General features: G+C 52.5%; 1 protein-coding gene across 1 annotated transcript in view; it reads right to left on the bottom strand.

Moving 5' to 3' along the window:
• Window positions 1–2,794: 2,794 nt before the first annotated feature.
• Window positions 2,795–15,932, bottom strand: part of TAGLN2 (transgelin 2) — a 29,617-nt gene continuing 16,479 nt past the window's right edge. The window contains exons 2-5 of the mRNA XM_077323376.1: window positions 12,204–12,418; window positions 9,420–9,594; window positions 5,636–5,738; window positions 2,795–4,073 (exon numbers count right to left, since the gene is read on the bottom strand). Coding sequence (XP_077179491.1) covers window positions 3,932–4,073; window positions 5,636–5,738; window positions 9,420–9,594; window positions 12,204–12,383 — 600 coding nt within the window. The 5' untranslated portion in view covers window positions 12,384–12,418 and the 3' untranslated portion in view covers window positions 2,795–3,931. The remainder of the gene's footprint in view (window positions 4,074–5,635; window positions 5,739–9,419; window positions 9,595–12,203; window positions 12,419–15,932) is intronic.

A 15,932-nucleotide genomic window follows, 5' to 3' on the forward strand; every position in this document is an offset into this window, starting at 1 on the left:
GTAGTCCATGGACATCTGGAGGGCCGCAGTTTGACTACCCCTGGCCTAAAGTGTCCAGGATAAGGATCTGTCCAGTTGCTGCTTGAAGACCACCAGTGAGGGGGAGCTCGCCACCTCCTCAAGCAACCCATTCCAGTGCTGCACTACTCTAAAAATTTCCCCCTGATGTCTAGCTGGTCCCGGTCCTTCGGGGTGGAGCCTCTACTTTGCAAGCAGAAGATCTCAGGTTCCACCCCTGGCATCTCCAGATGGCAACTAACAGGAAAGACCTTGGCCTGAGATTCTGGACAGTGGCTGGCCACCTGAATGAGCAATGCTAATATGGACAGTCTGATTCCATATAATATAGCTTCATATGTGTTCATATGAGACAGGGGAGGGGCCAATGGCTCAGTGGAAAAGCCTCTGTTTTGCATGTAGAAGGTTCCTGGTTCAATCCCTGGCATCTCCAGTTAAAGGGATAAGGAAGGTAGGTAGCATGAAAATCCTCTGCCCAAGACCCTGGAGAGCGGCTGCCTAAGTAGACAATGCGGATTCAGTATTAAGGCCTGCATGTGTGTTCATGCTCTGGCCATGATCTGAGTGTTGTTTTTTATGCACAGCTTGTCCCCAGTGGGGGCACGTCTCTGCAGCTCAAGCGTACATCTTTATTTCTGAAAGGTCATGCCTGTTTTTTTTCAGGGATAAAGATGTTTCTCGGAGCTGCAGAGACTTTTTGCAGTTGTGAAGCATTTTTCTAAGATTTTTCACAGCGTGGTGCTGTGGTTAAGAGCCTTCTACTGAGGACCTCTTTGGGCACTCTTTTAGAATTTCTTAGTGGACATGGGTCCACTAAGGAAGCCAGATGTGGCCAAACAGAGGGTTTACTGGGACATCGTAGGAACATCAGTGCAGATCGCATAACAGTTTTGGGGGACATGACTTTATTTACACTTCTAAAGGAATATAGACATTTGTTGTTGTTAGAGTGCGAAGTCGTGTCCGACCCCACGGACAATGATCCTCCAGGCCTTCCTGTCCTCTACCATTCCCCAGAGTCCATTTAAATTTGCACCTACTGCTTCAGTGACTCCATCCAGCCACCTCATTCTCTGTCGTCCCCTTCTTCTTTTGCCCTCGATCGCTCCCAGCATTAGGCTCTTCTCCAGGGAGTCCTTCCGTCTCAAGTTTTGCTGGTTGTGGATTCCCCACTGCACCGTGTATCCCCTTCCCCGTTGGCCGGCATCCCAAGTTGGAATGACACTTGCTTGGGGGGCTTGTAGTGGGGACAGCTCACCCTCTATTACAGGGGTGGCCCAACTGTGACTTTCCAGGGGTCCATGAACTACAATTCCCATGAGCCCCTGCCAGCAATGGCAGGGGCTCATGGGAATTGTAGTCCATGGACCCCTGGAAAAGTCACAGTTCGGCCACCCCTGCTCTACATGACGTTTGTGGCCTTCTCAAAGCCATCTGGTTAGCTACGGCAGAAAACGAAATGGTGAACTAGACGGGTGCCAAGATCAACTTTCACCTTGGGTGCCAGAAAACTCTGGGCCAAGTGAATTTGGACTGGAGGGTCACCACAGCAAAAGGCTGGGAACTGCTGCGCTGCAGGAACAAGGAGGGAATGCACCGGCTCAGTGCTCCATTGGCCCAACCAGGGCCCCCTTAGAACACCTCCCAGCATCCCTCGGAGTGTACCGAAGTGTACCCAGCAAGCCATGTGGGGAAAACATGCATGGCAAAAAACCCCTGCTTGCTCGCGGCTGCAGCTGCTTGCTCAGGCCCAGGGAGAGGCCTTGGCAGGAAGCCGGGCCGCTCCGTCAGACAAAAGCCCTTGTTCCCAGGGAAGCAGAGGCCGGCGTTATGCTAACACAGAATTAACCTCCGATTCCTGGAGGAGGAGGATGTTGCTTCTGAAATGGCCGAGGACCCCGCGGAGCAGAAATGAGAGGAGTCCGGCTGCACGGGTGCCCAGGTGTTTGCTCGGGGGAATAAACAGCAGCCTGGAGGAGGACAAAACACAATCGGGAAAATACACAAGGCTGGGAATCTTTTCAACCCGAGCACTGCCACCACCCGGGGTGTCTGACTCCTATTACGGAGAGCCAGCGTGGTGCTGTGATTCACAGCAGCAGACTCTAATCGGGAGCCAGGTTTGATTCCCTGCTCCTCCACGTTCAGCCTGCTGGGTGACCTTGGGCCAGTCCCAGTTCTCTCAGAGCTCTCTGAGCCCCACCACTCATAAAGTGCCTGCTGTGGGGAGAGGAAGGGAAGGTGATTGTTAAGGCTGAGACACATGAGGCCTGAGTCAGTCAGTTCTCATAGAGCTCTCAGTCCCACCTGACTCACCTGAAGGCCGATGACGCTCCCCCCTGTGGTGGGGGAGAGGAAGAGAAGGCGATTGTAAGGCGCTTTGAGAGACAGGAGGCCTGCTGGGGAGACCTTGGGCTAGTCCCAGTTCTCCGAGGACTCTCCCAGCCCCATCCATCTCACAAGGAGCCTGCGATGGGGAGAGGAAGGGAAGGCGATTGTGAGGCACTCTGAGACACATGAGGCCTGCTAGGTGACCTTGGGCCAGTCCCAGTTCTCTCAGAGCTCTCTGAGCCCAACCTGCTTCACAAGGGGCCTTGCTGAGGGGAGAGCCGATTGGAAGGCCCTCTGAGACGCATGAGGCAATTCTGGTAAAAACAGAGACCCTGACAAAGGAATTGAATATTTGGGGGAGGTCTAGATCCTGAGAACTGGTCAGAACAGTCATTTCATCCCCCCTGGCGACGCCCTCTGCCCCCAGAAAGAATATGGCCCAGAGTTATAAACAAGGATTGAGCAATCTTTATTCCTTATCAGAGGCCTTGAGCCAAGCGCACATTCCACAGTCAAGAATGCCACAGGATTTTAAGAGCTCAGGTTAACAGCTGGGCCTTTGCCCCAAACACAGGGGCGGGGAGGAGACTGGGACACCCACGCCCCTCCCCGCTTGCCTCCAAGGACCTGGCAGCGCTCAGCATTCAAAGACCCGGATTCCACAGGACTGACCAATGAAATAATTTGCCAAGAGGTGTATGTGTGTGTACGGAGGGGGGCGGGGAAGAGACGAAGAAGGACAGAGCCAGCCAGGAACCTGACAACAACGCCAAAGCAAAGACAGCCGATCGGCTAAGTCCCTTTCGGCCAACGCCCCCAAAAGCAGCAGCTTTCTAAAAAAAAAAAACAAAACAAGGGGGGGGGAGGGAGATTTGAACCTAGCACCGATAGGGTCCAAAACCTTTTCACTCCTCTGAAATCTTGCCCAGCCGGCTGACCCTCCCATGCCAAGGTGAAGTTCATTAACCGTCTTCGTCTCCCTTCCCAGCTTTGCCTTTTAGGAGACGGTTAGCTACGGTGTTTGGTATTTCGGGATGAGGTCCTAGAAATTAAGATGCCGATTTGCTGGCGGGGGTGGGGGGGGGGAGAAGAGAAAAAGCCCCGAGAAAGCAGCTATTTTGGTCCCAAAGCTTCTGCTAAAAACGGCGGTGCTACAGACGCTGGAATGTGAGCAGTAGGCCAGAAATGCCCCAAAGCAGGAGGGATTTGGTCCTTAGACCCACCACTGTGGCATTACCTATGGGCCGGGGTGGGGAGGGAGGGGGGGGGAGAAGGGTTTCCTTGGTCCCGGCATGTTTGGTCAGGGGCATGAAAGAAAAACTTGTGGCTTAAAATACTCCAAGGAGGGAGGGGGGAGATCACTGGGGGGAAACAGAGGTTTACTCCAGTCGAAAACGCCCCAAATGGAATCTGGTAACAGGAAATTAAGAAAGGCCCCCCACACTGGTCATGGCGAACGCAGGGACACGAGGGCACCGGAAGCCTCAACCCCCCCCACCCCACCCCACCCCCACCCCTGTTTAAGGCTTCTGGGGAGATTTAAAAGTTAGGAGGCCGCGGGCACATCGAGGGGTGACGGGGCTCAAAGGATCTGGCGCGGCATCCCGTAGCCCGTCATGCCCGCCTGAGAGGCGCCCCGGTTCGTGCCCATCTGAAGGCCGATGACGCTCTGCCCTTCTTTCAGCTTGTCCTCGGAGAAAGCCCGACGGTTCTCCTGAGACTTCCTGCGGGAACAATGGGGGGGGGGGGGTGAGGAAGAGAGAACAAGGAGGGTTAAGCCTTCTGCAGGGGGGAGGCAAATCCTGCAAAATGATGCTGAGAGTTCCAAGGCCAAACATGGCTTTATAGGGCCTGCCAACACGTACCCAATCCCTGATCTAAGTTTTGAGTCCTGCTTTTAAGGCCTGCAAAACACTTGAGTGGGGAAACTTGGGGAGATTTGGGGGTGGAGCCTTGGACAGGTGCGTTAGGAGCCTATATAGAATCATAGAGTTAGAAGGGGCCAGACAGGCCATCTAGTCCCACCCCCGGCTCAATGCAGGATCAGCCTAAAGCATCCTGGATAAATATCTGTCCAGCCGCTGCTTGAAGACTGTCAGTGTGGAGGAGCTCACTACCTCTTTAGGCAGCCCATTCCACTACTGAACTACTCAAGACTGAATTTTTTCCCTGGTATCTAGCTCATACTTCCACGTAGTTTAAACCCATGACTGCAGGTCCTCTCCTCTGCTGCCAACAGGAACCGCTCCCTGCCCTCCTTCAAGGGACCACCTTTCAGATCCTTCGAGAACCATCCTGTCCCCTCTCAACCTCCTCTTCTCCAGGCTGAACGATCCCCTCATCCCTTCCTCACAGTGCTTGGTCCCCAGGCCCTGGATCATCCTCATTGCTCTCCTCTGCACCTTTCCCCTTTTGTCTACATCCTTTAAAAAATTCACCCTCCAAAGTAGCCGTTTCCTCCCTGACCTTTGTAACCTGAAGATCAGGGGTAATTTTTGGAGATCTTCAGGCCCGACCTGGAGGTTGGACAGCCTAGACCAGGGATGGGCAAACTGTGGCCCTCCAGATGTCCATGGACTACAATTCCCAAGAGCCCCTGCCAGCGGCTCATGAGAATTGTAGCCCATGGACATCTGGAGGGCCACAGTTTGCCCACTCCTGGCCTAGACGCACCTGTGGTGGTTCCGCAAGTCCATCTTAGGGAATCCCACCTGCTATTCTTGCTGAACTCCAAATGTCATCAGACACTTGCACCGGACCCGGTTTAAGGATTCACGGGGCCTTAGAGCACGACTGGTGCAGCTCCCAGGGATAGTTGGAACTTCGGAAGCATCGGACAGCTTTGCTTTGCCAAAAACATCTACAAGTATTAACCCGACCAGCTTCCTTAGCATAAAAAAGAACATGACCCCCAAATAACCATACAGCACTGCAGACCCCTGGTTTTGTAGAAAGGGGCTGGAGAGACCAAGGAAAGAACACCCTGGTTTCAAACATTAACAGCTGCATGTCTGCTAGGAGGCCAAGGCAAGTTACTTGCAGGTCTGGCCTTTTACCAGCAATGCAGGAAGCAGCCCTGGCCTACCTCGCAGGGCTGTTTCAAGCACAGCCTTCTCAGGCCTTGTATATATAGAAACAGCCTTTCTGGGGTTTGTGGCTCCAGAACTGCCTGATGGGATAACAGGACCGTTCCCTTCTCGGTATCTAGTTAAGCAAGACTCTGGTCAATATTGCACGTGACCAGCATGTTATTTGGATGATGCAGAATGGCATACAATCCCCTTACTTTGGGAACCAGTTGGGGTCTCCGGCAAAGAACTCGTCTCCTTTCGCCACTGCCAAGCCTCCCAGGTTCATCAGGGTCCTCTGCACGCAGGCCATGTTCTTACCTGGAGGAAGGAGGAAGGTCGGACAGGTGAGAGCCCACCCACGTGCTGCTGCAGCACAAAAGCCCAATATCATCTAGGAAAGGTCAGCCAGCTCGTACCAAAGTCCAACATCCTAGTTCTCTCACTGGCTGCATAGATGCCACTTGAAGTTAGATGTGGAGGCCAAGACACCTCCAGCTGAACGCTATTATTATTATTATTATATTTGGATTTATTACCCGCCACTCTCAACAAAGCCGGTTTGTGGCGAGTTTCAAGATAAAAGTAAAATTTATCCCCTAAAATCCCCACTAAAATACAACAGTTCATAGCAATATCTACAAAAACACAGTGTCAAACCGACCCCCACCCCCGTTGGGAAACAAGGGGGACAGCTGGACATTTGTTAAATATGGAGGCAAACTTCCTTCTTTACTCCTCCTCGTCCTCCTTCAGGGGGGCCCACAGATCTTTTCTTTGCCCAGGCCTCAACCGTAACCCTGGTGGAAGAGCTCCGTTTTACAGGCCCTGCGAAAGGCAGAAAGCTCCTGCAGGGCCCGCAGCTCCTCCGGGAGAATATTCTACCAGGTAGGGGCCAGGACCAAAAAGGCCCTGGCTGAGGCCAGGTGAGCCTGTTTGGGGCCAGGACTGACCAGTAAGTTGAAACTCACAGGGCGCAAGGCCCTACGGGGGGCATAGAGTGATAGGCGGTCTCGCAGATATGTGGGTCCCAGACCTTGTAAAGCCTTAAAGGTCAAAACCAAAACCTTGAACCTGATCCGGGCCGCAACCAGTGCAGCTGCCTCGGCACAGGCTGGATATGGGCCCTCCAGAGCTTGCTGCCTCTGACCACGGATGTTCCACTGGCCGCTATCATGGTGGATGAGTCCCATCTGGGCTTGGAACACGGCAGGCTAGTGATGCTTAGTGGCTATCGCCCTTAGCTGGATCGGAGAAGAATTTTATGCTGTTGGCAGGTCTCCGTTCCCGTTCTAAAGACAGCAGGGTTTTTAGCCTGGGGCAAAAGTTACGCAGACCGCATTCAGAATCAGCTCTGTTTTCAACAGCCGTGGGAAAGGAGCCAAGCAAATTATGCAGGCTGCTGAAATTCTGATCTCCCCCCTGACGTTCTCACTTGTCACTCCCAAGACTGCCTTTGAACGGGCGGGCGTTGGTTTGCCATCCACTTTGTTCTGAGCGACTTCAGGGTGTCTGCCCCAACCACCACCTCTGGGTTTCCTCTTGGTCTGCTGCGATTGTTGCATCACCATAACAATTTCCATCGCCGACTATCTCACCTGACTCCCCGGACTTTCACTTCTAACCAACCCCTTGATCCTTTCTGATGGAGACCCAAGAGGCACCCCTCAAACTGCCTTTCCCTTTATATCTCCACAAGGAAAATGGGTTAGGGGCTGGGCATTCAGTGGAGTGAGCTGATCTGGTCCAATAGGGTCAACCTAGCAGGGGCTAGAATCATAGAATCATAGAGTTGGAAGGGGCCATACAGGCCATCTAGTCCAACCCCCTGCTCAACACAGGATCATAGAATCATAGAATCATAGAGTTGGAAGGGGCCATACAGGCCATCTAGTCCAACCCCCTGCTCAACACAGGATCATAGAATCATAGAATCATAGAGTTGGAAGGGGCCATACAGGCCATCTAGTCCAACCCCCTGCTCAACACAGGATCATAGAATCATAGAATCATAGAGTTGGAAGGGGCCATACAGGCCATCTAGTCCAACCCCCTGCTCAACGCAGGATAAGCCCAAAGCATCCTAAAGCATCCAAGAAAAGTGTGTATCCAACCTTTGCTTGAAGACTGCCAGTGAGGGGGAGCTCACCACCTCCTCTCCACTACTCTGACTGAAAAACTTTTTCCTGATATCTAGCCTATATCGTTGTACTTGAAGTTTAAACCCATTACTGCGTGTCCTCTCCTCTGCAGCCAGCAGAAACAGCGGGCTATCATGTCCCCTCTCAACCTCCTTTTCTACAGGCTGAACATTCCCAAGTCCCTCAACCTATCTTCATAGGGCTTGGTCCCTTGGCCCCAGATCATCTTCGTCGCTCTCCTCTGTACCCTTTCAATTTTATCGACGTCCTTCTTGAAGTGAGGCCTCCAGAACTGCACACAGTACTCCAGGTGTGGTCTGACCAGTGCCGTATACAACGGGACTATGACATCTTGTGATTTTGATGTGATGCCCCTGTTGATACAGCCCAATATGGCATTTGCCTTTTTTACCGCTGCATCACACTGCCTGCTCATGTTTAGTTTACAGTCCACAAGTACCCCAAGGTCTCGTTCACACACAGTGTTACCTAGAAGCGTATCCCCCATCCAGTAAGCATGCTTTTCATTTTTCTGACCCAGATGCTAATTTAGGACGCCCTGTGGCAGAAGCCCTTCCATAATAATCACTCTGGGTGCAGTCGTTTGGGTATGTTCAAACACTGATCATTCAAAAACTCCTGCAGAGTTAGCCTCTCCCCATTTAAGAAAAGTCTCACTTCCTTCCAGCTGTTTTAAAGAACACATTTATGCCCCCAGCAAGCTCTAGAATTGACCAGGCATCCTGTTGGTTAACCTCTGTCAGATATTAGCCAATATCACCCAACCATAGGGTTGGGGGAAAAAACAGATTTGGGGGTGGAGCCTGCAGAGGGCAGGGTTTGGGGAGGGGAGGAACTTCAATGGGGTATAATGCCAAAGAGTCTACAGCCTGAAGGTCTAGATCTCTAGAAGAAGAGTTGGTTTATATACCCCAAATTTTACTGCTCAAAGAAGTCTCAAAGCGACTTACAATCTCCTTCCCTGCTTCTCCCCGCAGCAGACACCCTGTGAGGGAGGTGGGGGTGAGAGAGCTCTGACAGGCCTGCTCGGTGAGAACAGCTTCTAACAGGACTGTGACTGGCTCAAGGTTGCTCAGCGGGCTGCATGTGGAGGCACAGGGAATCAGAGGCTGCTGCTCTTAACCACGATGCCGAGCTGGCTCTCTAGGGCAGGGGTAGTCAAACTGCGGCCCTCCAGATGTCCATGGACTACAATTCCCAGGAGCCCTTGCCAGCGTTTGCTGGCAGGGGCTCATGGGAATTGTAGTCCGTGAACATCTGGAGGACCACAGGGTGACTACCCCTGATTTTAAACATCAGCTGCCTTTCATCCATATGGAACTCAAGGCAGCTTACATAGATCAACCCCCCCCATAAAATACAAGATATAATACAATAAAAACATAAAACCCCAGATTTAAAACCCCAACTCGGGACTGCTAGTAAATGTAACTAAAAGCAGCCTTAAATAAAACTGTCCAAATGTCACCGTAAGATCGAAAGTGGGGAAGCCTGGCGCATCTCCCTGGGAAGGCAGTACCAAAAGCATGGGTCTACCCCGCAAAAGGCCCTTCCTCTCCTGTCCCCCTAACCAGGTTTTGTGATTTATGGGACAATCAGGGCAGCCTCTCCGGGTGGCCTTCATTTCGGGAGTCAGGGCCCACTCCCTCAGACGCCATCGGGAAGGAAATTATTTTGCAGATTTCTGAAAGGCCTGGGTAATTAAAAAAAAAAAAACCCTTGCAAAACGATTTCCTTTCCACTGCACCCGAAGATGTGATCTCTGCCTCGTGAAGACTCACGGTGGAACAAGCTAACAGGGCCGTCCCTCTGGCCCGGCTGCCCCTAAAGCTGGCCTTACCTTCCCATAGGTCCACCGTCTGGAAGATGTCCGTGGCGAGGATGCCGTAGCGTTCGGCGGCCTTCAAGAACTGCGAGATCTGCTCCATCTGTTTGAAGGCCATGGTGGACCCCTGGATCTTGGCCACAGGGCCTTGGCCCTTCGGGTACAGGCTGTTGATCAACTTGCACAGGATCTGGGAAGGGGAGCGAGAGAGATGGTCACTCCATCTGGTTACCTCTGCCACACCCGTTAGGAGAAGGCAAGCCCGTTGGGTCAGGGACCCACCCATTTCGGCCTGTTCACACAGGTCAAGTAGGGCGTGTGTGTGTGTGTGTGTGTGTGTGAAGCTGTCAAGTTTCTCCCGAGTTGTGAGTTTCCTTCATTCTGCAGGGAGTTGGACTAGATGACCCTGGAGATCCCCCTTCCAGCTATGACCCTATGAATTAGTGACCCCCAAAACCTCCTATCCTTAGCAGTCTTGCAAACTGAGGCCCATGTGACTTATTCGACAGAGTCAACCCCTCTCCTGTTGGGGCTTCCTCTTTTCTTGCTAGCTTGAGTCTTTCCTAGCATTTAACGTATTTTTGGCTGAGTATTAGTTTCCAGTGATGTAATAGCGCAGGGGGTTAGACTAGATGACCCATGAGGTCCCTTCCAACTCTATTATTCTATGATTCTATGAATGAATGTCATGACAACTCAAGTTTGCTGAAGCAAAGGAGTGCACTGGACTAGGCCCTTGCTACAGCCAGCAAGAGCATCGTGGCGCTCAAATCTCCTTGCGTCATTTCCGAAAAGAATTTATGACTCACGAAAGGGCACCCACGGAAGCATGCAAGCGTCTGGCGACGGGCTGAATGAAAGGGCACTGGGTTTCCAGTTAGGGCTTTGCTGCCTCACTTCTCCGCTAAGAACTACTCCAAAGTGGCAGTAAAAATCCGATGCAAATTTCCTAGATCTTTTTTGCAGACCACAAAGCTCCGTTCCTGCAAAGGTGTGAACTTCCCTAGTTCTTTCTCTCCTACGCAGAGTGTGAACGCACGTTTTCTGGGGAGGGGGATGCCTGTTTTGCACAGCAGCAGACGTCAAGCATGGATTTTGGGATGGGGGGGCTGTAACAGACCATCCATGGACTCATGGCACACCCTCCTATTTCCAGAAAAGGCGGTATTTCTTTAATCGGCGGCAGGCACTTGCAGAGCTAACAAAGGTTTGAGATTTGAGGAGTTTCCCTTGGTACACAACTGTCTTTAGTCCAATTTGTGGGTGTGTTGCCAAGTTGCCGCTGACTGACGGTGACCCTGTGGAGTTTACAGGGTAAGAGACGTGCAGAGGTGGTTTGCCGGTCTGCATGTCACAACCCTGGTATTACTCAGCAACAAACCTCCTTTCGAAATACTGGCCTGGCCGACTCTGCTCAGCTTCTGAGTTGTGACACAATCAGACCAGCCTGGGGCTATCCCGGTCAGCAGGTTTCGGAAACACGACCAAATCCCTGCCTTGACCCGGTTGGCCCAGGCTAGTCTGGTCTCATCAGATCTCAGATGGTAAACAGGGCCAGACCTGGTTGGCACTGGGATGGGAAGAAGAAAAGCTGTGTTTTTTTTAACCCTGCTTTTCATGATCCAAAATAGACCCAAAGGGACTTACAAACACTTTTCTCTTTCTTTCCCCGTAACGGAAGTCCAGTGGGGCTGGGAGAGCATGGTGTTGCGGTTAAGAGCAGTGGCTTCTAATCTGGTGAGCTGGGTTTGATTCCCCGCTCCTCCACATGCAGTCAGCTGGGTGGCCTTGGGCCAGTCACAGTCCTGATAGTGGTGTTTTTACAGGGCAGTTCTTCTAGAGCTCTCTCAGCCCCAACTGCCTCAGAGGGGGTCTGCTGGGGGGAGAGGAAGGGAAGGCGATTGGAAGCCGCTTTGGAGACTCCTTCGGGCAGTGGAAAGCGGGGTATAAAAACCAACTCTTCTTCCTCTGAGAGAACTGGGACTGGCCCAAGGTCACCCAGCTGGCTGTATGCGAAGGAGGAGTGGGGAATCGAACCCAGGTCCCCAAAGCAGAGGCTGCCACTCTTAACCATGACGCCAAGGTGCCTTTATGGGAGACCACCAAGACCATCCAGGGTTGCTGCACAGAGGCAGCCAATGGCAAACCAGCTCCGAAAATGTCTTGCATTGAAACCCCTACAGGTCACCCCAAGTCAGCTGCAAGCTGACCGCATTTTCTCTGAACACCTTGGGGGAGTGGGGGTGGAAAGAGCAAGATGCACAAACACACACACACACCCACACACACACACAGAAAGCTGCCTTTCAAACCCTCTGTGAGTCCTAGCTTATACACACAAGAGGACCCGGCTGGCACTTGAATAGGAAGAAGAGCAGCTGTTTTTCTGTACCCTGCTTTCCACTACTCTAAGGAGTCATAGAATCACAGAGCTGGAAGGGACCTCCTGGGTCATCTAGTCCAACCCCCTGCACTCTGCAGGACACTCACATCCCTCTCGCTCATCCACTGTAACCTTCCACCCCTTGAACCTTCACAGAATCAGCCTCTCCGTCAGATGGCCATCCAGCCTCTGTTTCAAAATCTCCAAAGATGGAGCCCCAAAACGGCTTACAAACACCTTTCTCTCTCTCTCCCCTCAACAGACACCCCGTGAGGCCGAGAGAGCTCTGAGAGAACTGGGACGGGCCCAAGGTCACCCAGCAGGTTGCGTGTGAAGATGCCCCCGCCCCAACCTCCCCCACGTTTCGACCGTAATGCATCGCTAACCCCAAACAACCAGCAAGGGGAAACCCGTACCGTGCCGTCTTTCAGCCACTTCTGGAACTCATCCTTGCCAGGTTCCGGCTGCCCAACCTCCGGGCCACACTGAGCCATGATCCACTGGATCAGGATCTGCTCCAGCTCTGGGTCGTACTGTTTGTCGATCTTCTGCTGGACCTCTCGGCTGAGTCCGTAGGCCGGCCCTCGGTTTGCCATGGCGTGGGAGCTTGTAGGCGTCTGTAGGGGCGATGCTGGGGAGACACAGGGAGCTGCTGTTAGATAGCTCAAGATTCCCGGACACAAACAAAAAGACACAGAGGAGATCCTCGGTCCATCAAGGTCAGCCGGCTACTCTGAGGGGCAGCAGCTCTCCAGGGTTTGGCCAGAGGCCTTTTCAAAACCACTTGCAACCTGATCCTTTTACCTGGAGAGCTCGGGGATTGAACCTGGGAACTTCTGCATGCCAGGCTGGTGCTCCGACACCGAGCCACAGCCCCGAGTTTAGTTTTAGTTTAGTTTATTCGATTTTCAGCCCGCCACTCCCACAAGGCTCGTGGCGGGTTACAACAGATAAAACCCCGGATAAAATTCCCCTAAAAATACACACATATGTACACACGCACACGTATGGACACACAGAAAGCTGCTTTATACTGAAGCAGACTAAGGTCTGTATTTTCTGCTCAGTGGCTTGCCAGGGTCTCGGGCAGAGGTCTTTCCCGTCACCCACCGCCTGGTCCCTTTAAGTGCAGATGCCGGGAGCCGAACCAGGAACCTGCCGCATGCCAAGCAGAGACTCTTCCACTGAGCCATGCCACCTCCCCACATCCTGCAGGGGAAACGGAGATTAAAAGTACAGATTGTGAAGGGAACGAGGAGCACTCTTGTCAGGAGAGAGTGTGGCCCAGGGGCAGAGTTGCATGACTGAGTCGCTGGCATCTCTAGTAAAGAACCTCTCCAGTAACAAGCACTGAAGATTCTCTGCCGACAGCCCTGGAGAGCAGCTGCCGGTCAGAGCGGGCGATGCAGAGCCGAAGAGCGGCTGCCGGTCAGAGCGGGCGACGCAGAGCCGGAGAGCGGCTGCCGGTCAGAGCGGGCGACGCAGAGCCGGAGAGCGGCTGCCGGTCAGAGCGGGCGACGCAGAGCTAGAAAAATCAATGCCTTTGACTCCGTACAAGCCAGCTATGTTTATCTGTCATGGAGAGCAGCAACCTAGGAGGGCCAAGGAGCTGCGCATCAAGAGAACATCTTGCCCAGAGCTCTTGCTGGGTATTCAAGAGATGTTGCATTTATCGGAAGCCTAGAGCGACGAGGATGATCTGGGGCCAAGGGACCAAGCCCTATGAAGATAGGTTGAGGGACTTGGGAATGTTCAGCCTGGAGAAAAGGAGGTTGAGAGGGGACATGATAGCCCTCTTTAAGTATTTGAAAGGTTGTCACTTGGAGGAGGGCAGGATGCTGTTTCTGTTGGCTGCAGAGGAGAGGACACGCAGTAATGGGTTTAAACTTCAAGTACAACGATATAGGCTTGATATCAGGAAAAGATTTTTCACAGTCAGAGTAGTTCAGCAGTGGAATAGGCTGCCTAAGGAGGTGGTGAGCTCCCCCTCACTGGCAGTCTTCAAGCAAAGGTTGGATACACACTTTTCTTGGATGCTTAGGGCTGATCCTGCGTTGAGCAGGGGGTTGGACTAGATGGCCTGTGTGGCCCCTTCCAACTCTATGATTCTGTGATTCTATGAAAATGAGCCTCTGGTAGAGTTTCAACTCAATTTCTCATCCCAGCTTTGCAGAATGCTGAACTAGCCCCTTCCCAGAGATGGGCAAGAAGCCCTACTGAGATACAAGGCTGATCTTTCGCACCAATTTGCTGGTTTAACCCAGGCCAGGAAGCTCTGGGCCGGACCCCAAACCACAGCAGAGAGGCTGTGCCCGCCTCTTCCTGTGGGAGCCGTCTTATCCAGCCCCGGCGGAGTTTCCTACCAACCGTTGCAAACTCCTTACCTGCTGAGCAAACATGAAAAGTTTCGTTTCTGAGCCCCGAGTCTCAAGTCGGCTCCCCTTCTGCCCAAAATAGCCCATGGCGGGGAAAGAGCAACGGCAAAATAGCAGGTTGACATAACAGACCAATTCTCAGCAAGCCAAGGCAGGTCAGAAGCCGCTTCACAACTGTGTGATACACGCACATGTGCACAAATACCCTTTCATGGCTGCAGCCTGCCAAGCCAGTGGCACTTTTTACTAACGCAACGTTTTTGAAAAATGGAGGCTTCGGAGGGAGCTCTTAAAAGCCCCCTTTTCGCCTGGGGCTTAAGCATTCCTTGAGGGACCCCTTTGAAAAGAGGGTGGGGAAAATCACCATGTGTCGTCCTGGCACATCTCTGCATTCTCTGTGGCCTGCAGGGCATTAGTGTCAAGAAGCGATGTGGGCACAGCCCCAGCTGGCACTGCCAGGCTTCTAAATAGATGTTCGCCAGTGGCGAACAGAAATTGCCCACAGGCGAGTAGAGAGGATGCTTGCTTTTAATCTTCCCCAGCCCTTGATGATCCCCCACCCCTCTTAGAATCATAGAGTTGGAAGGGGCCATACAGGCCATCTAGTCCAACCCCCTGCTCAATGCAGGATCAGCCCAAAGCATCCTAAAGCATCCAAGAAAAGTGTGTTATCTTCTTCTACACTGCTCTACGCACACAAAACGAGGCTGGTCCTCAAGTTTGTGATCTGCGATTTGAAAGGGGACACAGTATTCCAAAGCATGTGCAGCGTGACCTTGGGGGGGGGGGCTCCACCTTTAGCCTGCTATAACTAGGTAGATGTGCTAGCCAAGGGAGCACTGTGGTAAGCTGGTAGGGAAACCCCACCCCAAATCCATGCACGTCACTTCAGCTGCAGGCGAGTAAGCCAGCACTGAGACCACAGCTGCCTAGACTGGGCGTTCTCAAACTTTTTGCCTCTGCTGGCACCGCTGGAATTCTGTCACGGTGTGCTAAGCACATTCACAAATATGGCGGCCAAAGGAGGCGGAGCCAGGTAGCAACAATGGTTTCGCTTCAGTCATGTGGTGAGGATTCTCACTACTGAAGCAAATCAAAAGTCTTGCTTCCTAAAAACGCTTGGTGAGGGGGGTGGCAGGAAAGGAGCTGTTGAAGACCCCTGCCCTGGATCATTTAAGACGCACCAAGGACTATTTTTCTCCCTGGGGAGCCTGCCCAGCTTGGGAAAAACTGATCATGATCAACTTCCACACGGGAACTGGGGAATTCTTCCTAAGTTTTTGATTTCCTCTTTTCCTCCCCCAAAAATGTAGTTTTGCCTTGGCAGCCAAGGTCTCCCTCTTCATCATGGTCTTTGCTCCCACAAGCACCACCTGGAGACAGAGCTGTGTCATGCCACATGCGCTCTGGATTGCTGCACCACTACACCAAGCTGGCTCTCACCAAAATACCCCCTTCAGTACCTTTACTTCCCATGCTTAGTCAAACAAAACAAAAAACACCAACTTCCACCATGCCTTAGCCCTGTTAGAATCACAGAACCATAGAGTTGGATGGTGCTGTGTAGGCTCATCTAGTCCAACCCCCTTGCTCAGTGTAGAATCAAGGGAGATGCAACAGAATCTTCAGCCCAGAGGAGTCTGCCTGCCACACCCCTGAGCGAGTCACTGCGCCGGATCAGAATCCCTGGTTACCTCTACACCTGTCCTTCCACTGCCCCTTAGTCATCCCATTCCAGAGATGCAAGAGAATCTCCTGCCCGGAGGGTGC

The sequence above is a fragment of the Paroedura picta genome, chromosome 1 (genome assembly GCF_049243985.1).
Source record: "Paroedura picta isolate Pp20150507F chromosome 1, Ppicta_v3.0, whole genome shotgun sequence".
Lineage (NCBI taxonomy): Eukaryota > Metazoa > Chordata > Lepidosauria > Squamata > Gekkonidae > Paroedura > Paroedura picta.